Source organism: Chroicocephalus ridibundus, chromosome 6 (assembly GCF_963924245.1).
Source record: "Chroicocephalus ridibundus chromosome 6, bChrRid1.1, whole genome shotgun sequence".
Lineage (NCBI taxonomy): Eukaryota > Metazoa > Chordata > Aves > Charadriiformes > Laridae > Chroicocephalus > Chroicocephalus ridibundus.
In genome coordinates this window covers 23050457-23075329 of record NC_086289.1, presented here as the reverse complement: position 1 = coordinate 23075329, position 24873 = coordinate 23050457, and the positions used below count along the sequence as shown (strand labels likewise).

Below are 24873 nucleotides of genomic sequence, written 5' to 3'. Positions count from 1 at the left end.
CCCAGTTGTTAGCCCAGGTGAGGTCAATGGTTGTGCAACCACAGGCTGACCAGAAGTGTAATCGTTGCAGGATCAACATTGGCGTTCATCTGATCAGCAAAATAGCTTCCATTAAAGTCATGTGTCTCTTTGGTGGGCCCTTGTGACATGACCTGTTTCAAAACAGGAGTTGAGCATGGCTCATCATATCCAATATGGAAGGCAGCCCAGTGGCATGCTTTGCTTGAGCTTGACCCCATTGCTGCTGGAGGCTGTGTGGTTAGTAGGGCCCTCATAGGCCAGCTTTTTTGAGAAGATGCGCAAAGAGCAAGAGAGTCCCTGAACATCACGATATGAACAGGGTAATTCCCAACATGTAGCTTTCACTTTGGATGGAGCATGATTTTTATCAACAGGGCTGATGCAGCCCTTGGTACATAGGGGTTGCTGGACAGCAAAAGAACACTTCTGTTCTCCACTGAAGTTCTGATGGAGTGCTTGTATTGTTAACAGGGAACTTCCACTGCAAAAAGGAGATATTGTTTACATTTACAAGCAGATTGACCAGAACTGGTATGAAGGCGAACACCATGGCAGAGTTGGCATCTTTCCACGATCATACATAGAGGTAGCTGCTTTCCTTGCAGGTGTTCTCTTTGTCCGCTCCCTTTTGGCCAGTGACCAGTTTGTGGGCTTTTTGTATGCGACTCATTTGATTCTGTTTGTTCATTCTAGCTCCTCCCACCAGCTGAGAAAGCTCAGCCCAAAAAGCCATCACCGTTGCAAGTATTGGAATATGGAGATGCTATCGCCAAGTTCAACTTCAATGGGGATACCCAAGTGGAAATGTCCTTCAGAAAGGTAGGACTATTGTGCTGGTGAATTGAATCTGGACAAACGCTGAGGTTTTTTTCACACTAATAACTTGCAATTTCCAAATGAAAGCTCCAATAAGATGAACTCCTTATTCAGGAAAGATTCCTTCTCATCACCTATGTTTTTACTTCATAGTCATTATGTAGCGCATTGCATTGGGAGCGTTGCAGGTAGGCTGAATCAAGAAGTGCCAGTTGCTTCCTTAGGGCTGGCTGAGAAGATACTTTGAACACAAGCACTGGCAGCCTAGCTCTGCAAGGCAAATCAGATATTTGCTGACGTGTCTCCAGTCTGATCCTCTCCAGTGGAGATGCACACAGTCACGTGACAACGGTGACGTAGAAAAGAAGGAAACTGGGTTCACCTTCCTTCGTACTACAAGCTAAATCATTGAGCACAGGCAGGAGAGGTTCTGTGGTATTGAAGTGACTGGCTAGACCTGAATGCAGAGTGAAGGGATAGGAATGGGTTGTGTAAAGGCTGTTCAGAGCAAAGTCAGCCATATTTAGATTAAGTAGCAGCATTTCTCCATCTCAACCAGCTGTTTTGATGCTCAGATTAGATCTTGTCTGTCTTTTAATCATACGTGAGGGTGGGGCTTGCAATTTGTATTAAGGTTCTGGAAGTCACTTTGTTTGTCAGCAAAACAGGAGAGAGCATAGAGCGACCTAGTTTAAACTGTAGACCTGTGCATGCTCCCTGTATAGCTCATATCCTTGAGGGTCTTGTGGTCAGCCTGAAACTGCTGGTTTCCATTTTTTTAATGGGCTTTAGCAAGTAGGGTCTTAAAAATGTGAAGTGAGCATAACTGAGTCTGCAGACAGCCCAAATCAGCACCAGAAGATCTGCATTTCCTCCTTCTCTGAACTGAAAAATGTCATTCCTACCCAGAGATTAGGGTTAGGACCACATAACTGGGAAATGGGAGCTGAGAGCAACCGATTGTTTTAAGTCAGATGCAGCAAGATTAAAAATGTAATCTGCTTTGAAATGATGAAACATGTTAAAGTCAGGACTACGTTACTGTTCCTTCCCATAGGGTGAAAGGATCACGTTGATTCGACGAGTGGATGAGAATTGGTATGAAGGAAGAATCTCTGGCACCAATCGCCAAGGCATCTTCCCTGTTACTTACGTGGAGGTGCTCAAACGCCCAGTGGTCAAGAATGCCATCGACTATCCTGACCCACCAATGTCCCTCTCCCCTAACCGCAGCATGACAGCTTCACCACAGGTATTTGGACTAGATGCAGCCAGTCACAGCACCGTGCAGAACAGAGGGATGTTGCCATTGCTGTGCAAAGAGCAATAGCTGAAAAAGGCTGTACCTAAGACTAGTGTTTTGCCCAGTAAAAGCCACGTGCTCCCTGCAGTATGCTGCAGCTGCAAGAAAAGGTGATGTTTCGTTTACCAGAAAGGTTAATGAATGGGTCATTTGGGGATTTGGAGACTCAGCTTTTCATCTCTGGTCTGTAGCTTGAATTCAGGCCAGGTTGAAAGGGCTACAGTTCACAGCCACCTGAATAAATTTCACTGCCAGAGATGGAATGAATTGGTGATCCAGCTCCTCCTGAGTGCGTATTTACACTTTACAGACCTTCGCTGTGATGAGTGATTTTTTTTTTTTATTATGACTGTTAAAAGGGTGTCACAGACTGTTATAGTCTGTAGGAGTCATTATGTTGATCCCAGTCAGCTTGAATCAAGCTGTGTACTTGCTCCTAAACGTTCCAGCTCACAACCAAGGTTTTGGGATACAGGGTCAGGAAGAGTGGCCTGTATTATTTGAAATAGGTGCTAAATTAACTCAGGCTTTGAGAGCAGGCCATTCTGGGATCTTCCATGAATATTAGATTCACTGTAAGCCATACTGCAGTTCAAACTAGAAATCAGAATGGCAGCAGGTAACTGTATGGGGATCCCAGAATGTTTGCCATGGAAAACATACCAAACAGGCAGTGAGTCTCTAAATACCTTTGTTTTGCTCTCATCCTGCAAATACTCATGCTTTTGAGGGTCAGCATACATGTCTGGGTTGCGGCCATGAGGTTCTGATGCATCCCCCTGTCACCCACAGGGACTGAAGCAAGGTCATTCTGAGGTCAAGACTGCAAGGAACAAAGGTGGAGATTTGGGCATGGGAGGAAGGGATATACAGCCCAAAGCAGATGGGAAAGGCTGTTATGGCTCATGCTGGTGTCTGGTGGCTCTTCCCTAAAAGGAGTGTTTTTATTCTTAGCTACTGTAAAGAGGAAAGACTTGTTGCTTGTCAAAGTGGACCTCAGCTGAGCTTTTCTGTTTGAGCTGGGCAGTCTCTCCGTAGCTGTGGCCTGTCTGCCACCAGCTCTCTGCAAGCTTTTCCCTTTGATGGAAGGAATTATATTCACCCATTTCCCTTGTTATTATTTTGATTTCTCTCCTAGTACGTCAGTTCTCTCCCTTACTTTTTTGCCTAACTTGGCAGAGGACTGAGAAACTCTGATCAGTAGCTGATCTCACTGATGTCACTGGTGGTAATAGCTAAGGGCAGAACTCAGTCATGTGTTCTGCCTTTATGAATATAGGACCTACTTTAATCATTTAAAGACCAAATAGCCACAGTTGGCTTTTTTGATCCATTTCTCCTCCACAGCTTCAGCAATGCAAGTTTCTTGAGGAGCAAGCATTGCTCGTGCAAGAGTTGGATAAAGTCAAAATTCATTGCAGCAGTGAATTCTGACTGAGTCCACAGCGTGAGCTGCTGGGGTCCCAGCTATTGCTGCCAGGCCAGTCAAATGCTACATGCTGCCGTCATGGATGGTGGCTTCACCTGCTCCCTGAAGGACTTAGGGCATATGGTATGAAGTCTAAGGTCTTCCACAAGACACTTTGTGTCTGGGATTCTGGCAAAGGCTGGAGAAGGATATTAGCAGCACAGATATAGACTGGACTCCATGGTTGGAGTAGCTGTGGACAGCACATTCTCCAACATGGTGCACTTGTCTGTGGAAAACTTATGCACCATGCTTGGTCACAGATCTGCTCCTCTCTACACTCGCTCTCTCTCCATTTACTTTTGCTCAGTCGTTTTGTATTTTCCTTTACTATTTTTTTGTTCATTTCTTTCTTTTTCTCTCCTGCTTTTGTCTCCTTCAAGTCTCCCAGCTCTGACCTGCTTCATACACCAACTCCTCCGCCTTTGCCTTTTGCGCGCCGCGCCTTATCTCCAGAGGTGCAGGCAGTCACATCTGAGTGGATTGCTCTGACCGTGGGAGTGTCTCCTAGCTCCACTCCTGCCATAACTCCTCCATTGCCTCCTCCGCCTGAAGCCTCCCTCTCTCACACTGACTATCTCTCGCCTTCTGCTGCAGCCAGCCCTTCCCCCACGGTCAGCCTCCACCATTCTCATCTCTCAGGCTCCTCGACTCCCAGCTCCATTAAATCCCCATTGCCCTCTTACTCCTCCAGACCTCAGTCTTCCGCTCACAGTTTCTATCAGGCCACTCCGCAAAGTGAAGAAAAGTTTGTTGGCTCCCCTTCTCCCAGCGTGAGCTACTCTAACACCCCTCGCTGGGCAGTGGAGAGCCCCGAAAGCGTCCTCGCAGAGCAGTGTCAAGCTGCTCCAAGCAGCCAAGCCTGGCTCCAAAAGACTAGAGAGGGCAGCAGCAACCCTGAGCAGAGTGCTCAGGCTGCTCTCAAGATCTCTGTTGAGCGCTGCCTGAAACCATCCCAACTAGACATGCGTGTGAGCCCAGAAAAGAGACCTGTGGGCTCCTCTGACGACAACCAGTTGTGTCAGGAGCTAATGGCTATTGTGCAGGGAGGTAAAACAGAGAAAAGAGGCATGAGGAAAGGTGATTTGGGAAAGTTTCAAAGCGGGGAAAAGAAGGTACTTCTCCTGCATGTGTGTGTGCTGCTCTGAATCCCTGATTTTAACTGGTGTGTTGAGGTTTGCGTTGCTCTGCTGGCCAGGCACAGCCATTGGCTGCCACATATCATTTTGATGATCCTAAGATCTTCTTCCAGGGGTCACCAGTGGCACTCACTGGATAGCAGATCAAAAAGTTTTAGAAGAGGGCTCAGGAGCAGGACTGACTCAATTGGTCATGTCTAATGAGGTGATTGTCCCAGATAGTGGCTATTACCTGGTGTGTCAGATGAAAGTATCACATAGGCCTCATGCCCATATGCCTCACTGTGTAGAATGCAGGCAATTCCTTGCTATTCTGAGATTTTCCAGTGTGCAATGGATCATGTTTGGTGATAGGATTTATTTGTTCCTCCTAAAGCTGAGGACTGAAAAGCCTTGTAAATGTCAGCCTGGCTCCTAGAATCACAAAAGCTGTCCCCTGTTGATCCTGGAGCCTGTGGTTTAGTGGACCTTAGTCTGGGATGTGCGTCAGTAAGTCAGGGAGGCTTGATTGTTATCTATTCATTGAGTGGAATTTTTTACCTTTGCGTTTCCAAAATGATGTGGGAGGGTCTAGCCACAAATGAGAATTAGACCTAGTGATATTTTTCCCCAAGGGTTTTTAGTTACATGTAGCTGTATGTTATAATGAGACATATAATGAACACAGGGGAACCCTGCAGTAGCTTCATCAACGTATCTTCTGCCCCTGGTCTTGGTATAGGAGATCTGCCTTACTTTGCAGCTCTCAGTTGACTTGGGGTCTGTTGTATGCCAAAACACATTACAGCACCCCCGTGCTACCTTGTATAAGAGTGGTAGTTTGGAGAGCTCAAAGTCATAGCATTATAAATACTGTCTTGGATGCACTGCGATAGCCTCCATGACATACTCCATCTGCCAACGTTAAATAATGAAGAGCTAGGGTTTCTAAAATGACACATTTCACACTGGGAAATCTTATGACAAATTCTTTGATTTCTGCTTGAATCATAACCAGAAGTGTATTGAGAGCTGCATAAAGACTGTGCTGTTTGCCATCTGGATATGTTTTTAGTAGCATTTTTACAGGCGTAACCTGCATGTTCAAAACAGAATGAGGTGGTCAGCTCTGACAAACCATCTGGAAACTGCACTTGCCCTTGCATGGAGTTACGTTTGCTGTGTGTGCGTCAAATTTACTGGATAGCAGATGCTCTTATCGCTAGCAGTGATGGTGATAAGAGAGTGTGTGCCAAGCTGACCAACTTTTCTTTTCTTCAAAAGACTGCAGACTCAAAAGCATTCTCTTCATCTGCTCCTCTCTCTTCCTATGCCCTCTCTTCCTCTACTGTCACAACACAGCCACCTCCCAGACTTACACGCAGAGTCAATAAGCCACAGGTAATCATCTTTGCTGATAACTCTTCCATTACGTAGAGTTGTTTCCATGCCATGCCATTGTTTTATCATATGCTTGTTTAGCCATTCATTAATTCCACAGATAAAGTATTTCTCCTGTCATTTAATTTAGAATTTTTATTAAAAAAATATATTAATATTAATTCCAGGCTGTGCAGAAGGGCAGGTATGGGCAAAATCTTCAGCTGGTGCAATCCATATAGCTCAAGTCTGGGTTTCTGCCGGTTCGTACCAGCTGAGGATCTGATTTTCTGTTCCTCCAAAGGATTAACCCGGGGCTTATTTAGTTCTGACCTTGAGTTCCTACAGCTCGATTGCATTGTAAGGCAGTATCGGTGGCCTTGTTAGCCGGAGTGATGTAGCATGACATACTTTGGTTCAGGTTTTGTTTAACCATCTGAGATCAGGATTCGGGGTCTGAGCGTCTCAGAGCTGGGGTGTAAGGCATACCCAACTTCATATGCACAATGTCAGGGACCTGTTCCAGCCTTCTCAGGTAGGATTCGGAGATTCTCAGCTCCATTGCTGAGAGCTACAAACGTCTTTAAAGAGGGATGCAGTAGGGTCTGTGCAGCGTAACCAACTCGGCCTCAGCGCTGTCTGGTGGGACATGCAGTGTCCAGGAAGGAGCAGTGCTTGCAGCTACTGGCGTCTCGTCAGTCCTTGCGGGCGGCTTCCACAAGATGGCAATATTTGAAACAGAAAGCTCACACTTAGCAAGAATTGGACTGAGTTTGTAGCGATGGATATTGGGGAAGCAATCTTTGGCTTGATTGATGAACCAGGCAGGCTGCTCGTGCAGGATGTGTGGGAAGTAATTGCCAATGTTACTTATTTTCTTGATCAGTTTATGAGAGGGAGATACAGTTTTACTGTTACCTTTACTCCCCGCAGTTCTCTCTGATTGTGAGCTTGCACAACTTTTTATGGAACGACCACCCCTTGCTTCCCTTTCAGTTTCCATACCTGATTCCAATAGGGTACATATTCTTCTTCATGTTAAAAACCCACAGAAGGTTTCTGTGTTGGCCTGTCTCCTGAACTCTGGTCTGCTTGGTCCTGCTGGTGCTCACACTGGATGTGTGCAATTCAAAAGAGCAGGAGCAAAGAGCCACATTTAGGGAAAGATGTTTCTCCCAAGTACTGACTAACATGCAGTTAGTTCTATTTTGGGTGTTGCACCTGGTTGTAATAGAACCCTTTGGCCTTCCTTTGCAGTTGAAGTCAAGCCAAAATTTATATTTTATATGCCTTGACAATCAGAGCATTGTCAGTGTTAAGTTAAAACTGTGTGAGACATTATCAGTAGTGTTGACCTCCTTTCCAGCTCCAGGTCTACAGTTGTTTAGGGAGCAGGAGCGCTATTTATATGTGGAAATGACTTCTCATTATCTGCGTGACCCATACAGAGGCTGATGGCTTCAGCAGAGCTGCAGCTACTACCCCGGAGGCCTTTTCAGAAATCTGTCATCTTTTCATTGATTTTAATCAAATGAGAAAAGCACTTAGTAGACATGGAAATGAGACATTACATTTGGTTTTTGTTTCCATTACTGTCCATCCCTGGTGTTTAAGGTATTTTACCATTTTGAATTTTAGTTTTCCTTCTCATTATAGAGAACCTCCCCAGTTATGAAGTTCTGACCCAGCGTTTTTTGCAGGTTTAAGACCCCTTTGGTAGAGGGCTGGGGTAAGGACTGTGTTCTTGCCTGTTCCGTTAAGTAATAATATGAACTGCAATGGCTCTTTTAGCTATTCTGAAGTTATTTCCTTTTGTTTAGTTTCACAGTCCGAACTAGAAAGAAAAAAGAATGAGCCCACAGCATATGAAAGATATTTCAAGTATAACCTGATAATTTGTTTTGATAGTCCAGTAAAACATGATATTAATCAGTAACGTCATCTATCAAATTAATTTATTTCAGGGGACCCTCAGAAATTTTCTGGTTTCATTCCTGTTTTACTCTGAGGTCCCGTTAGCACAGCGTGACAGGCAGCGGTGGTGCCAGCGAGCGTGTGAGCAGTGCAGCAGCTTTGGCCCTGGGGCCAGACTGCGGCCGTGGGGTGGGGAAGGCAGGAGCGGCTGGACGAGGGCCCCTGCATCGCCCGGCAGCGTGAGGGATGTCGGTGGGGGGCTGTCTGCTCCTTTCCACTTGTACAAAACCACTCAGGCAGAGTGGTGAGTAATTTCACCCACTTTGTGCTGGTAGAGAGGAGAGCGTGTGAGGAGGATGCTCAGACCCCGTGTTCCCTAGCACAGACCAGCTCTGCCCGCTTAGCATGTCCATTACTTAGCGCCATCTCCCAAGATAAGCTTTTATCCCCCCCCAGCGGTTTTCCGCTGCTCCACATGTTCAGCACAGTGATGTTTCTGCCCAACACAGGGACATTTATTGTCCAAGCCAGAGCTGTGCAGCCTGCAGCAGGCATTGGTACCTGTTCCCTATGGGAGATGCAATTTTCTGCTGTAGATGCAGCCTTCAGCTTCTGATCTAGCAGCCGGGGAGTCCTTCCGTTGACCTTCACAGCCTTGAGGTCAGGCTGCTCGGCTCTGCAGCTTCTTCAGTGTCCTTTGTGGGAGCTCTTTGGCCAGCGTTCCCCTCACTTCCACCAGAGCTGGGGCTTGGTGTGTGTGCAGAGGTTTTCTCTTTTCTGTCGGCTGGGCTGGAGAGTCCTCCCTGCTCGTGGTTCTCCATTCACATGTGGGAGCATTGCTGCTGAAGTGTGTCCTTCTCTGAGGTGATACCAATTTGTTTGTCTGTCTGTCTTGCCTGTCTGCTAGCCTGTTCTGCTTAGCTTTCTTTTTGCTTATGTAGTCACTTAGCTTCCCTCAAAAAGGGATGGAAGAAGACATATAAACAAGCGCTGCAGTGGATAGACGTGCTGATGATGCCTGGCTTGGCTAGGAGCCGGGGAGAGGACTATTGAGTAGCCCCAGCATCTTTCTTCCTAACAGTAAAAACCTGCCTCAGGGCTTTTCTAGGCTCTTAATATAGAACCTTTTTCTGGTATTCTTACAAACCTGTGGTGCTCTTTAGATCCATCCCCAAACTCCGTATGAGGTGGAAACAGTGGCCAGCTGTCCTTCATGACTGACTGTACCACATATTTATAATGTCTGTAGACATGGAGACACAGACAGTTCAGCACCTGCTGAAGTTTATGCACTTAGTCTTACCAAAGCATGTAGCGCAGCTGAGGGAATAGGACTTGAGTTGTCCTCAAGGGTTGTGGGTACTTGGTCACTTCTGGGGCCCTCAGTTTATCTCAAGCAGCAGCAGGGCTGGCTCTGTTTTTAGGGAACCTCTGGGTTTTATACTTTGGAGCTGTGCCCCACACTCGCTGATTCCTTGGCTGCCCCTGGCACATGGAGCCACCACTGTAGGTGGCACGTGGGCTTTCTGAATTGGTGTTTGAAGAGCAATTGGACCTATAACTTTTTTTTTCCATCTCTCCCTGCAAGAATAATGTAGTTTGGGGAAAAAAAAAAAAAAAAGCCATCTAGGCCATGCTATCGGCATCAATTGTTTGAAGCAGTGGGGTGATACATTTCTAGCCTAAAATTATAGGGTCTGTTCTGGTCAGTTTTTCATCCTGTTTGGCTAATGCTGCATAGCTGCTGACCTCGGGGTGTTTCATCAGCTGCCTGGATCTCTGGAGGAAAGGCCAGAGGGGACCCACTTAGTCGTGTGTCCTCTTGGGAGCTGGGTGCCACTTGGCCTCTGACCGTGCCCAGCTGCCTCATGAAGCCCCTGTGGGGGTCCTGCCAGGAAAGGGAAGACGGCCAAGTTTCTGGTGCTGGTAGGCTGCACCTCCTGGTATTACAGATTTAAACTGGCACAACGGAGCATTCAGAGGTAGCGTCAATTTTTGAGCTTTCAAATAACTAATTTAATTCATAGTTATTAATGCTTTTTGGAGTAAAAGCTGGTCAGGGAGGTCACAAGTAATCAATGAGAAATGGGCCACGTGGTCTTAGGAGCTCATGGAGCAATTCCAGAAGTCAATTTATTAGTATGGAGCAGAGAAGCACTTCCTTGAATTAAAAAAAAATAAATCATTTTTACAGCTGCCTCTCACCTCAGCCCGGAAATCGTTTTTCCCAGCTACTTGACCACCTGAGTTAACTCTGATCTCATCAGATTTGATGCACTGTATCCAGTTTGTCTGCACAATGTTAATTTTAAATTTCTAGTTATTCCATTTGCCTTTCAGGGCTGATGACAGACAGGCAGGAATGACTTTCAGAAATCCTGTGACAATTTCACACAGTGAATGCTTTGAAAGTGAATTCCACTGCAATTAGCCCATCCAACTTACATTTTGTTTTCTCTTTATAGACATATACGTGGTAACAGAGCATTGTTTCTTGGGGCAGTGATCCCAGATTCCAGCCCTAGACAGTACAGCTGGCTACAAAGGAGTTGCTGTGGAGTTGGGTTGGCCTAGAGGGGGTTACAGTCCTCGAGAAAAGAGACAGTTTGCTTTAATACAATGATGGGCAGAGCTCCAGAGGTCCAAGATGTGGTTCAGAGGAGCTTTGAGAATGGGAATTAGACAGGGATGAGCTCATGAGCCTTGAACTTCTCCAAACTCTTTGAGCATGCTTGGGCTGAAGGTGTCACAAATCTCTTTTTCTTCTGCTTCTGCTCTGCCTCAGGATGCTGTGAGAAAGCAGGTCTTTACTGAAGGGCATTGTCGAAGTGAATAAAGAGGAGGAGGGAAAGGGCCTTTGGAATTTGGGTTGAAAATTGTGTTGAATGATCACAGAAGATGTCAATGCTTTGTACCTTACCCTGTCCGCTTTGCCAAGCAGTCCTGCAGGTAGTACAAATAACACTAGTTCAGACAGCCCCTTTGCACACAGCATGCCCCTTGCTTTCAGTAGGTGTTCAAATATGCAAAAAGTGTGCAAAACCAGGCTCTGGATACCTGTGCAACTTTCTCAGTGACTTTCCGCTTCCCTAATAAAACCTCCAACCCCAAACACCCTGATTTTCCTTGCTGTGCCCTGGGACACCCTGTGAAGAGGTGTGACTGGGGAGAGAGGCAGGGCAGAGCCCAGAAGCTTCACAAGTGGTGATGTTTGGAGCTGGGTTTTCTGGTCAGGCCCTCCTCTGTCCTGAAGCTCTGCCTTGTTGTGGAAATGAACGGAGCAGCTCAGATCCTCGCTTGGTACAAGCCGGAGTGATTCTGACGGGGCTACATGGCATTGTGCCTTCTGAGGACCTGAGCTGGTCTTGTTTAAGAAGCGAGTTACAGTTCTCTCCTGTGTCAAAGTCATTGAGGACTTTTCTAAAAAGAGCAGCAGATTCCTCTCAGTCTGCTTTTGGCCTTTCATGTTTGATGCTCTCGAGTATGTGCTTCTGTCCTTGTTTTTTTTTTTTCCCCTGCAGGAATGCGGTATGACACTGTGTACCACTTCTGGTTGTAGCGGTGTCCATAACCTTCCGCTGTTTCGCTGTCACTTTTCTCTTTGCAGTATTCTGTGTGCTGCAATGCAGTTGCATTACTGGAGCCTTAATGTCTCTTGTGTGAACAAAAGACCTTGTTGTCCAAGAAGCGTGGTGTTGGGGCGGGGAGGGAAAGAGTTGTTCATTTTTTTTTGTTGTTGTCTGCACTCCATTTAATTTTTTTTTAAATTCTGACCAATATAACATCTGCTAAAATGTCTTCCTTATCATTTGCTTGGTGATCACACAGCCTTCCCACCATTCATTGAGAGCTGGACCAGATCTCACAGAGTCTGAAAAGAGCTATGTGGTAAGGCCACTGTTTAAATCAGATGTGTAGTCCTAGACTCTCTTCACCCAGGCAGTAACACCTCAGTAGAGATAAAATGCCAGCACCATTTTTAGCTGCAAAGTAGGTACATATTTGTCTGTTTGCATATATTGTTTGGTTTGCAACAGAAAAGGGGAATTTAGCACTTTGAACAACACGTATAGCCAATGAGAAGTTGGGCTAATTGTGCTGCCAGTCCCTGGGTATAAGTTAAATGAAGCAAAGTGCATGAATGGAGCGGCCCACCTTGCATTCTTGAACTGACTTCATAACATTTGCAATGGTGCCACTGCATAACTAATTGCAAACTCTTATGCTGCTGCTTTTAAAAATATATGCATATGTATTTGTTACAAATCTTCAAACTAAATGCCAAATTCTTCTGTATCTTGCCTGTTTTTCCATGCTTACACCTGGATCCCTTCTGCACTCCACTACCTGGATATTTACCTGGATCTACAACTCTTTTTTTTTTTTTTTTTTTTTTTTTTTACTGGACTTATGTGCTGCATCTGGAATGTCCCATCTCTTCTTGTCTATATTTTCCCCTCCCTCCCCCCTGTTGACTGTTCTTTGGGTGTTCTTGGATGTCAATGCTGCCTACCACGCAGGAAGCTGTTTGCAATGAGATCATAAACATTGCAGAAAAGTCTGTTCATTACTGCAGTACTATTGCTCAGCCTCTTGACTCTCGCCACAAGGTCACCTCTAATGACAATAAACCATCTCTCATCATTTCTCAGCAACCTCAAGCACAGCAGCAAGGAGCCAGCCCTGACAGAAGTCAAACACCACGAGACATGTAAGTCCTTTTGGCTCCCATCTCTTCCAGGGGCCTTCTCTCTGACTGGTGGTGAAGATGGGGAGGTGTGAAAGCTTCAGCGGTCCAAGATTTAAATTAGAATTATGGGAAAGTGTCAGCGTTTCTGTGAAGAACAAAAATAGCTACATCATCATAATGAGTAGTTTAAAACTGGGACCTTTGTGTGTGTATAGCGCCTGAAACAATTACCTCGTGATCCAGGACTGTGTCTTCTTCGGGTACTTGTTTCATGCTGGTTTTGGAGACTATCTCAATATCTTTGTATCTTGAAGCCAGAGACAAATTAATATCTACTGGCTCATATGGCGTGGGTCAATGTGTTCACATTCATTCTTAGCTTCTCACAGTGCAGTAAGCGGTCCCGCGCCAATGCCACTTGGTGGGTTGTTGGCCAGTTCCGCAAATGAATTGGTGGCTGAACGATCTGAGAGACCAAGGCTGAGATTGTCAAAGATACCTGGTGGGCCTAAATCTGGAGTTGCCATTAAGCTTGGTGGGGCCTTTCACTGATGGTTTTGAGACTGGTAGCCTGCACTGTGTGCTGGGGACTGAACTTCCTTGGCACTTGGCTCCTGAAAGGAGTCTTTGCTTTCCCCTGCTGCTTAAGCAGAATGGAAAGTCTCACATCAGCTCTATTTTCACTCCCCACAGCCAGGGGATCCCAGCCTTCCCAAATTTTCCCAGAGATTGTTTCCACTCCATAAAGTTCCTTTCTGATAAATACAGAGTGCCTCTGGTGCAAGTGGTATCTCAGGGCAGGATTCAACTTTAGATTTTGTTTGCACCGTATCTCCTCAGCTATGATTTGCACAGCAACCTTGCTGCGGTGGAGTAGGCAGTTTCTGAAGTCCTTCACATTGCCACTTGGTCGTTCATGGCCCTGCCTATGTGCCTCGGCAAGGGAGCAGATGACTCATTTAGCCCAGGAATTGAGTGCATCTAGGTTTTGGCTTGCGTTCAGTAGGGTCTGTGCTCGTACACTCTCTAGGTGCTGCACGTTAGGAAGACTCCGGTTGTTACAGTCTATGGAGACAATTACATGGCAAAAGGGAAACAGAAGCTCTCCACATATCCCGCACAGTACAGGTGTGACACTTTTTACTGTCACGGCCTTGTGACAACAGCCAATTTAATGCAGTTGGCTTCCATCTCTCAAATGGAAAACACAGGTCCAGAGTGCATTGAACAAAATATAATAGGAATTGGAAAGGGGAAGGGAGAAGTCTCCTCCTGAAGGGATGTGAGGGAAATCCAATGGCTAACGTGCGGTATCTTTCTGGTTTTAGAGTTAGCTACCAAGCCCTCTACAGCTACACTCCTCAGAACGATGATGAGCTGGAACTGAGGGACGGTGACATTGTCGATGTCATGGAGAAATGTGATGACGGCTGGTTTGTGGGTGAGTGTGACACCTGCCTGTCAGCAGGGCTTTTTGAGATGTAGGTGAGGAGTTTTGCAGAGCGTCTGGAAGTTACTATCATTTGCAGGGTCAAAATCAACTCAACTTTTTTCACAATTTCTCATTGTTTCCCACCAAGAACATTAAAATTGGGGTGCAGGGTGGTGGAGCTTTGTTTTCCTTGCTAGGTCTCTAGTTTTTCCTTTTTTCTCTTCTTAATTTCCCTGTTCCCCTCTTCCTCCTGATCCTGCTTGCTCACACAGAAACAAGGAAATCTGGAGTTCCGTAGCTTTTTCAAAGCTGATGGAACCATGGCAAATTACAAAAAGTGGCGAGTAGGTGACGAAGGGAACACATGAATGAGAGTTGCAGTCCCCGAAATTCCAGCCTCATCGGCAGCTGTATGTTTAGCAAAATCTAGCCCTTTACCTTCAAAGAATGCAAGCCTGGACAGTGTTCTGCATCTAAACGGTGCACATCTAGGCTTGTTATCTCTTTCTGAGGGAGATTAGCTCGTTTCCACTGACAGGAGTTTGGCTCCTAGTGTATAGGCCCCGGAGCTTTCACCAGCACCTTAATAATTGTTAAAAGGGAAGACCAAAGTTGATTAGTAGCAGAACTGGTTCTCATCTCATCTATACCAAAAGGTTCTTCGACCAGGACTCCTGTTTAGTTTTAGAAAGCAGGGCCTGCAGGCCGGAGAGGCTGCCACCTCTACCTTTTTAAACCCCTAAGCCTTCCTGCCATGGCTCCATCTTACTCTGGCTTCCTTGTGTTTTATTTTGCAACAGGTACGTCCAGGAGAACAAGGCAATTCGGCACCTTCCCAGGCAACTATGTGAAGCTTCTGTACCTGTAAAATAACAGTGATCCCACCGCCACAGCGATGGGGTTGTTCTCCAGATGGTGTTTTTAAACAGCGAAGAAACAGACAATTTATGAATGTAATAGACAAGAAACGAGACGTGTTAGGAGGATGTGGTTATGTGGTACAGTATTGAGTTGAATGTGTAGCCCTGCTTCCATGGATTCAGGGTGTGATTTGTTTGCTGAAGAGACAGTTTCTAGTTTACAGTGCTGCCTTTGTGTATCCCTCTCCCCTCCCCAGCAAGAGTTCTGATGATAATCTTAATTTGTATGGAGTACTTACCTCTGAGAAGGCTTCAGGGAAGCACAAGGTGTAGGTTTTGTTTGTGTGTTGAGGTAGGATAGTGCTTCGAGGCAGTGCGCAGCCCTGCAGCTGCTCCCTTTCACTGGCAAGGGTCAGGGAGGCCAGGCTTTCTGCGCGGTTTCTGCCTCGCTGAAGACTCACTTTGCTCTGCCTTCCACTTCCATAGAAAACCTTCCTTCCTGTCACGCACCTTAAGACCCTGCACGGGCAGAGGACAGCTGAAAGGGTTAAACTGCAGAGCTCTGTGTGGAAAAGGAGCTCAGGACCGGTGGTTTAATCCAAAGAGGTCAGCCAAAATGTAATGCAAACGCGCAAAAATCCCAAACCCTTTAATAACACATTAGCTATCTCTGCAGGGTTTTTTTTCTTTTGTGCAGGGGGTGTGTGTGTGTGAGTGTATTGTGTGCATCAAAACAAACCGAGTCCTGTTTTTTAAAGAGAAATCAGCCTGGCTTTGACATTTATCTGCACAAAGAATAGAACCAATAAACAGAACATCCATGAGAGCAAATCCTGTTCATGAGTCCTGCGGGCGTTCGCTTTCTCTGCTCCTCCTGCCCTGTTGCTGGCCCTAAAGGATGGCACACTTTTTGAAGCATACTCTTTGGGATGAAGGCTTTGCATCCTTCCTGGCATTGAATCTTAGAGGTTCCAGTACATCTGAGCAACGTATCACTGAGGGTGCCTTTTTTTTTTTCCTTTTTGGTTACAGTGTTGATGGTAAGTCTCAAATAAATTACCTGCATTTTGGCTGCCTCTTAGGCATACAAAATAGTCTAATGAATTTGGAAAGCTGTTCCCAGAAGTTAATACCAGTTACATAGATTCGTTTTTCCTTGAGGGAAAAAAAAAACATGGCTTGCCTGTCTGCTTGCCTGTAAATCCACTATGAATACTCTTTTGATAGACATTTTGTTATTAAGAAAAAGCATAAACAAAACCGGTTCTATCAGACTCTGCTTCCTACAGTCACCATACGAATAGCAAAGGGTTAGATTGCTATTTTGTCATAAGCCGTATTTAATAATATAAAATGCCTATTTTTATGCTGATGCTTTTATACAGATTTATTAAGAGTAACTACAACTAACTGTTAGCACGACTTGCAATGTTTTGATAAACTAGCCATGCTCCTGGGTTTGAAATCAAGTAGGCTTGTCTTCCGCCTCGCTCAGCGGAGGAGAAGACTCGGTGTCTCAGAAGTTTGACTGTAAATATGTATATTTAACTTTGTACAGACAATGTACTTACCTTGTATAGAAAAATAATTTAAACACATTGAGTGAAGGGAGGGAAAAAAAAAAAAGGCAGTTGTGAAAGGTTGGGATTTTTTTCCGCTTTAATTTAAATGATGGAATTCCATGTATGTTCACATAAAGAGTTTTAGCACAAAATATCCATTATGAAAGGGTTTCAGATATGACACAAAGCACCACTGTTTATTTTCTGCAGGAGTTACCTTTAATCCTGCATCTTATTTATGGGTTTGTTTTTCTGCTTTGGGTTTGCCCTCCAGTTATTTGCAGCAATATTTAGGCCTGTTGCTATGATTGGATTAACACCAAATTAATCTATCCAGCAAAGTAACATGATGATACTGACTGTATATAACATACTCATTTAAAGGTTTACTTTTTGTTCTTGCTCTTGCCATTTTAAGTTACACACACACACACACACACACACACACTCACATACAAACTGCAACTTATTTTTGTGTTGATTTTTTGTTTCTTATTGCAGTGGATTACTATTTGACAATTAATAAATGGAACTATTGAATTACTATTGTGTTCCTTGTACAAATTATTAAATAAAGTCTATTCCCGCTCTTCCTGTAGCAATGCACTTTTGTACTAGGGCCCTTCTGCGGCTTGTTTGGCTGTGTCCATACTGAGCAGGGGGTGTCTGCCATGGGCTTCCCAAGTCCACCTCAGGAGTTCTCCTGAGCTCACTGGTTCTCCCTCCAGAGCCATAGGCAGACGAGAACTTTTTCTTGAAGAAACCAAGGTGTAAAAGCAGAGTAAAAGCTGGTTTATGCCCAGATCTCAGTGTATCATGGGGTGAGGGTGCACTGCTGTGGCATGCGTGCAGACCTGCAGCTCAGGAGCGTACCCGAGTCCTCTGTTTTACAAAGGGTCTTTGTGATTCTCTCTCAGATGAGAAGACTGCACCGGTTAAGTAGGACAAGAAACTCCAAGTGACAACCTCTGTGGGAAGGGATGTCGGTTGATGTTGGATTTACATGTGAATTTTTAATGCTGGCTCGGGTCAAAAGCTGTAAGACTGACTGCTGCGGTAGCTGCGCTCTGACCAGGCACGTGCGGTCGCAGCGCGAACTCAAGGGGCTTGTGCAAGGTCTGTGCTGAACGCACCGCGGCTGCCAGCCCTGCAGCAGGAGAGCCAGCTGGGGCTCTTTGGTTGTGCCTCGTGTAAAGAAACAGTCCCCGCAGGAGCAGAGCGAGGGGAGGCGGGAGCTGAGCTGCCCCGCGCTCAGTGGGGGTCGGTAACGCACAAGCACCACGTCAGCGCAGCCTGCACCTCCGGTTCCTGCAGCCAGAGCAGGGCTGTGCCCACCCCAAAGGCTGGTCTTTCACGAGGAGTTCAGTGCCCTTGAGACATCCACCTCAGGCTGAGACAGAATTGGGCAACAGATTTAAACTCTGCAGCGATGCGACCGGATGGCCGGGCAGACAGATACGCATCATGGCTCCATTCGCAATGATTTTAGGAAGTCAAACTATAAACAAGTCAATCCTAAACCCAAACTAACAGGACAGCAAAAGCCTCAAGCTATTTTCACATCCTTAGCAAGCACACAGACACAAGCCCGTTTTTCTGTTCCACAGGTTATGTTATATAAAAAGCAAAAGGGCGGCCTGGCCACTGCTCTGCTGCAGTCTCTAGCCTCGCTAGCCCTTGCTTTACAGTGCCATGGCCAGGCTGGGGAGAAAGAGAGACTCAGCTACAGCTATTGAACCTCGATACTTACTGGTGCCACTACCCTAATATACTTGCTAAGGAACAAGCCAGAGATGCTTTTGTGACTGCAGAAGCCGGGCACGTAGAGAGGGGAAGAGGACCCAGGGGTGTGTCACAGCCCTCTGGAAATCCCCTGTACCTGGGGGGGAAGGAGCTCTCGGTGTCGCTTTCCTCACCACCAGGAGATGTGTGATGATGTGGTGGAAGAGCAATGACTCTCTGGTAGAGATGAGATGAATAGTCTGGATGCGTGTACCTTGGAAGGAAATAACCTGTGAAATGACAAGTTAATGCAGGAAAAAGGAGGAAGCCGAGAAAGGGGATTGCAGAGGCAAGGGCATGCCTTGTGATGGGATCGTTCATGGCTGTGCCTCGTAGGGCTGGAACTGGGGTGAGCTGCCTCATCCCCGCTTTCTAACTGCTCCCTGGCCGTGGCTGAATCCCAGCTCCAGCAGCAGCCTCGTGCTCCAGCTCACTGATGTTCTGCCTTGCCTGAGAGGTATTTATTTACTAAATAAGCAGCGATGCTTGCGCTCAGTTTGTAAATTCCAGCAGGGTCGCTGTAACCAACTTCTCCCACCTGTCCACTGTCAGATCGGTGGGGGCTTAACATGCAACTGGAACAACTGTTTTTCCTGAATGATGGCTAAAGAGGTTGGAAGATAAACCCATACAGAAGAATTCCTTCTTTTGCTGGTGGTACCACCCCTAAGGGGGTTGAGATAAACAAAACTCTGCCTAAAGCTGTGATGGACCCGGGCTAAATTAGGGGAAAGGTAATACCCATCCCAGGCCCCGCCCTCACCCATCAGCTCCCAGCTGGGAAACGGCCGCTTATTCCCATCGCCTCCATTAGGTTTCGGAGTTAACATCGCAGCGAGCCGAGCCGCCTTTGCCGGGGCTCTGTCGCACCGGGGCTGCCCGGCCGGTGGCCGGCTCTGCAGCCTCCTGCTGGCCGCCGCTCTCCGCCGGGGGCGAGACGGGGCCGTGAGACGCTCCCAGTTTCCCAAGACGGGAATTCTCGTCCTCCGGCAGCGGCTCGACCCCGACAACCGCCTTCGGGGGGGGGGGTGTCACCTCACGGCGCGGCGGCCCCGCTCCCTGCCCGAGAAGGTGCCCGGGCGGCGCTGCCCCCCGGGGCCGGCGGCGGCGGGGCCCGGGAGCCCCGGGGAGGGGCTGGCGGCGGCGGGGCGGGCCGGGGGCGGGCCGGGCCGGGCCGGGCCGGTGCGGGCGGCGGGGCTGCCGGGCGACCCGCGAGGTGCAGCCGCGCACATGGGGACGCACCGTATCGTTCTGTCGGGCCCTGGGCCCTGGGGCTTTCGCCTGGTGGGCGGCCGGGACTTCGAGCAGCCCCTCACCATCTCCCGGGTAGGGCCGGCGGCGGCTCGGGGCGGGCGGGCGGGACGGGCTCGGCGCGGCGGCGGCCCCGGCGCCACGGCCCCGGCTCCGGAGGGGGGCTGGGGCCGGCAGGTGGCGGGTGGTACAAAGGCAAGGTCGGTGACACAGCTGTGGCGAGCGGTTCTTTTCTTTTTCTTCCCCCCTGTTTGTTTATTTATTTACTTATTTTATATTTATGGAGAAATCCGTGGTGTCCCGCGCAGCCCCTCGACCTGGCTTTGGCCGGGTCTTTGCTTCTTACCGACCCTCCCTCCCTCCCTCCCCCGTCCGTCCGTCCGTCCGTAGCAAACCCCTCGCCGCGGGCGGGGGGGTCCCCGCTGCCCCCGCCAGCCCGGCACCCGGGGTCCGCAGTCCGTGCCCGTGGGCAGCAGTCGCGCTTGGGGGGGTGGTGAGCGCTCCCCTGCTTCAGCTTGCCATGTATAGTTAAAAGACAAGCCTTTGTTTACAGAAGCCATATTAACCTGTGTTAGGTGCCTCTGCCTGTTTCTGTTGTAAGTCCTTCTTGCCCCCACTTAAAGAAAAATCAGTTAGGAAATGACAGTTAAAGTTTCACTTCCAAACAGTTTTAGCGGTGTGAGTTAACTTGCTCTCCTCTGCTCCAGCCTTTGCCTGCAAAACGTCAGGGTTCGGTCCAGGCTGCCTGGCTTCTCTGTCCTCGTACCCACCTGCGCCCAAGTGTCCCTGCACGCAGGGGACCCCCGGCTGCTCCCCTGCCCCGACCCGCTCGCTGTAAGCCCCAACCTCCCTGTCCCTTGGTGGCTCTGCCTGGGCTGTGCCGCCCGGCATCTTGTTGGGGCTGGCGGCCTGTCTCCGCTCCCATTTCCAGCCCCTCCGCAAAACAGAGGCGCTCGATGGGCTGCTGGCAGCCCTGGGCTCCGGCCTCTGCCACCGCCTCTGCCAGGCTTTGAAGTCCCCGTGGGCTCCAGGTGAGGAAGGGCCGCTGGAGGTGGGACATACGAGAACTTGAACTTTCGTGAACCGCCCTTAAAGAAGAACAGGAGGGTGAAACTTGTGCTTTTTCTAAATACCTCCTGCCCCATCAGGTCCTGCTGCCTGAAGGACCCCGGGTGCCACCCGGGAGGCTGCCGGCTCGGCGACCAGCCGAGCTGGAGAGTGCGGTCAAACTCACAGAGGGGGGGAAAGTTATTAATTTTCCGTGTAATCTCTTCCAATTACAGTAATAACGCCTCATTCTTCTAAAGCATTTTTTGGACATGAAAGCAGCTTTAGCGTAGGGGAAGTGATATTTACTTCATTGTTATGGTAATTGTTGCCGTTTCCTTCCAGCGAAAGGCTCTCAGGCAGAAGGATGTCTGTCTGAAGTCCTACCTCGTGGCTCTTACCTCTTCTCCTTGGTCGCCTTTGTCAGTGCTTATGGGCACATACCAAGAGGCATACATCAGCAAAGCAGCAAAAATAACCACCTCATGAGAAATTGTGACCCTGGAGACTAAAATGTAATAAAATAGCCTCTCTGGTGGTGGTGACGTAAATGCTGACAATTGGCAGCTCTTATCACGGCTTTCTCTTGTGGCCCCTCTGACGTTTTTAATTTCCCCTCCAAGACTTCAAGCCATTAATCTTTCCTGAGGTTCGCTCCTAAGGCTCCTGGGTTTGTCCCTTTGGCTCAGGAGCAAAGCTCTCAGTGAGTGCCCCCTTCACCATGTAAAAAAGACTGGTCCAATTTTGTCCTGTTTTAAAGGGTCTCATCCTCCTTGTGTGATGACTTTACTGGGCTATAACTTCATTTTTCTTCTTCCTTATTGCATTCGGTACCTGTGCTCTGACCAGAGAGCTTCTGGGGCATGGAGCCCTCCACCCCTCACTGCATGGGCTGAGCTCTGGCTGTAGGACTGGCATCTGCCAAGGGTTATGTTGGCCTTGGTCCCACCAAGGTGTGAGATGGGGGACGCTACCTGAGGGGGATGAGAGGGTGGGGAGGCTGCAGCCTGTGATGAGAGCATCACCCTGGGCGCGGGGGAGGATGTGGCCGTCCCTCCCCAGCACTGTTACGTCTTTGCTGTGTGCTGCAGCATGTAGGTTGTTGGTCCGTGGTACAGACGTGCTCATGGGGAGCGCTGTTAGCAGCAGTGTGCAGGGATGGGGTGTGTGATTGCACCGGGAGCAGCATCGTCCTGTCACTGCCATCTGGGAGTGCAGCAACTCGGGTGCGCTACACGGGGGACAAGTTCCCTCCCGTGTGGCCAGGGGAGCCTGGCTCTACCTCATGCAGGGCTGCCTGGCCCATTGATGCACTGATGGGGTCACCCTGCAGCTCCCGGTCCGTACTGGTATGGTGGTGCGCCAGGAGAGAGACATCCATCCAGTCACGGGCCTGAACTGTGTGTCCTGCAGCTCTCTTTGAACTAAGGTGCCTAAATTCAGCCTGCTTTGGAGCTTAGGTTTGGTTTCTGGCAGCTTCGTCCTCACTGTGAGCTCTTGAGCTTGTCTTGGTATTTATGGCCCTCATCACCATTGTAGCTCAGCTCCTTACTTGTGGCTTTTGGCTTCTCAAGCTCCCTTCTGACGTAGGGAGCGTTTATCCTGGTCGTGCTGGTGGGAGGCAGCACCGTTTGAGTTGCCAAAGCAGCTCCTTCCCCAGGGGGAGTCATTGGAGTTTGGCACTGCAGTCCCGGTCCAAGAAGGATGAAGAGCACTGGTGCCGTGAGCGTGGGAGCCAGCAGAGCAGCCTGGCCAAGAGCTTCTGGCTGGCAGCAGCTGCGTGGCACCAATGGCCAGTTGTGCCTTAGGAGAGCAGCAGGTAAAAGATTATGGTATTTCCATGGCTGCTCTTATCTTGTCTGTTGTCTCTGCCCTAGCCGCCTTTCCACTTGAACTATGTATTCAAAACTGCTTTGGGCTCAAATACATCACGAGCATCTTCTTGTGCAAATGCTTCTGGTTTCTCAGTTGTGTTGGACCAGTCTTCCCAGTGAGAGCCGAGTGTGGGGATTTCACAAGTGCTGCAAGTGGGACTTTCTTGTGGAGTCTCCTGTCTCTTTTGCAAGGATGCTTCACAGATGCTTCTGGTTTGCATTTCTTTTTAAACCTGTAGGGTTATGGTGGACACTTCATTACTGTCTTGGTTCAGAAAAAACCTTGTGTTGCTCAGTGGGATGAACCCTAGACCGAAGCCTGCTGGATTGCCTTCCCAGCGTGTAGGAAAGGCCCCTGTTTTTATCGCTCTTCGGATGATATGATGTAGTGAGTCAACAGGGCAGAATTTGAGAAAAGCTCTTTCTGAGCTGTGGATGGACACGCTGCAGGATGAGTGTCCATAGAGCTGCCCTACGCACGGGGTAGTTCCCAGTTAAATCCCAGTGAGATTGGTGGAGGAAGCGAGCAAGGTATTGCATGAGGAGAGATGTTGGTGGAGTTGGCTGAAAAGCAGCGCAGTTGATAGACCCCATCCCCTTCCATCCTTCAGTTAACGTGAGCTGTTTCCTGCTTGGTTGCTTTTGATTTTGATAGACATTGGGGATTTCTGTTTCTAGTTGAATATGTTCATGGAACTGTCTGATAAACCTTGTTCTTGTGATGATTTTTCTGGTAGCGATGCCTTGATCTTGAACATCTGACCCAAAATATGGGCAGAGGGGAGTTTTGCTCTACATTTTGTCATGTCAAAAACCTCCCAGCCCCATTAAGGAGGGATGTCTTTCAGAATCTGTGAAACTGGACATTTTCTTTATGAAACTGAGTGAAACTGAGCGTTTTCCCAATGAAAAAACAGTTTCAAGGCAGCCCAGTTCTGCAAATACATTAAAAAGATGAAATCTCAGCATTATGCTTGTTGCTGATTTCAACCACAGTAACAAGAATTCATCAGTGTTTAGTCTGATGTTTTATCTATTCATGGTATTTTAAAAGCTCAGGATTTATAGCAAGTACAGAATTAGAAGGTAATTGGGTATTTCCTGGGTGTTTGGGATTTTTTTTTTATTTTTTTTTTTTAAGCATGGCCCTCTGAACCAGCTCGGTAAACTTAAAGCCTGATATAGTGATAAAACTGGTACCTGATGGTCTGAAATCAAGCACGGGACTGGATCCCATGGTGTGAAAAGACGTCGGGTTTGACTTTGGTGCTGGCTGATGTCCTTACCCCTGCTCTCAGCCGGTCGCCCCGTTAAGAAGCAGCTGGGTGAAGGCGTCCTGAAGCCACGTGTGGGAGAAAGCCCCAGTGGTACGAGACACCGTGCTAACTGGCACCTCGTGTGGGGGCTGAGGGGCTCAGCGGGATGAGTGTGGCAGCGGCCACGTGGAGACCGTCCTCCCTTTGGAGCATGCCAGGGCTCAGCTGTGTGGCACAAATGTCTGCCTTGGGAGCCGGGCTGCAGTGTCTTCCCTGGCAGGAAAGAAAGAATAACCTGCGGCCATGCTCCTAGACGCGGGAGAGCCAGGGCTGGACAGGGAGGCCTCTGCACCTGGAGGGGAGTTGGAATGCCTCCCTCTGCCAAAGAAAACACAGGGTGCGGTGGATGTGATAGGATTTAGGGTTGGGATGGCTTTTCTCCTCGGCCCAGGGAGCCTTGGCTGGTCCCTGCTGTGCACACCTATGGCTGCGGTTCCTCCGCCGCCCAGCCCAGGTTTCGTCCCCGTAACTGCAAACGCGCCCGCGTTGCGTTTGGCTCTTGTTCCGAGGCTGGCCTGGCAGAGGGAGCCAGCTGGGGAAAGCTGCTGGGGTTTATAGGAAGGTGAACGTGGCTTTGTGTTTCCGGCACTGGTATTTTCTCTTGCGCTGCCACTCCTGGCTGCCGGGCGGGATGGGGGCTGCGGCAGCACCAGCCGTGCCGTGTCGTGCTGCTCAGGGTGCCTGGTGGAGCTGCTCCGTAACTAGGCAGCCGGTCAGCGCCGGTGGGACATCGGCCATGAGGGTCACCTGCCCGGCTCTCCAGAAGTAGCTGGGTTGCCGTTTAGAGGATGACATGATGCCGTGTGCATTTTGTGCTGGAGGGAGTGCTGTCTGGTCGGTCTGAGCACGTGGGGTATGGAGAGCAGAGGTTCCCATCCCTAGTAACAGCCCTACAGACATTGATGTCATCGTGAACCCGGGCAGCTGCTGGGGCCGGACAAGCCTGTGCTTCAAAGATACAAACGGCTGCTGAGGAAAGGACTTTGCTGATCTCCCTGGCTGCTGGGGTTTGGATGAGAAGAAATCGTCCTTAATTGTA

The 24873-nt window shown here is 48.5% G+C and overlaps 2 protein-coding genes across 32 annotated transcripts in view; both read left to right on the top strand.

Annotated features, from left to right (window-relative positions):
- The window catches only part of SORBS1 (sorbin and SH3 domain containing 1), a 174393-nt gene extending 157239 nt beyond the window's left edge, over positions 1 to 17154 (top strand). For 15 of the 31 annotated variants that reach the window (XM_063338897.1, XM_063338895.1, XM_063338894.1 and 12 more), the window contains 6 exons: positions 493 to 607; positions 715 to 840; positions 1895 to 2089; positions 12673 to 12731; positions 14039 to 14151; positions 14943 to 17154. In XM_063338897.1, coding sequence (XP_063194967.1) covers positions 493 to 607; positions 715 to 840; positions 1895 to 2089; positions 12673 to 12731; positions 14039 to 14151; positions 14943 to 15010 — 676 coding nt within the window. In that variant the 3' untranslated portion in view covers positions 15011 to 17154. Of the gene's footprint in view, positions 1 to 492; positions 608 to 714; positions 841 to 1894; positions 2090 to 3991; positions 4724 to 6010; positions 6128 to 11848; positions 11909 to 12540; positions 12732 to 14038; positions 14152 to 14942 lie in introns of all 31 variants that reach the window. The other 16 variants (XM_063338896.1, XM_063338888.1, XM_063338885.1 and 13 more) reach the window with 3 other exon arrangements.
- Positions 17155 to 19513: 2359 nt separating this feature from the next.
- The window catches only part of PDLIM1 (PDZ and LIM domain 1), a 45206-nt gene continuing 39846 nt past the window's right edge, over positions 19514 to 24873 (top strand). The window contains exon 1 of the mRNA XM_063338664.1: positions 19514 to 19672. Coding sequence (XP_063194734.1) covers positions 19577 to 19672 — 96 coding nt within the window. The 5' untranslated portion in view covers positions 19514 to 19576. The remainder of the gene's footprint in view (positions 19673 to 24873) is intronic.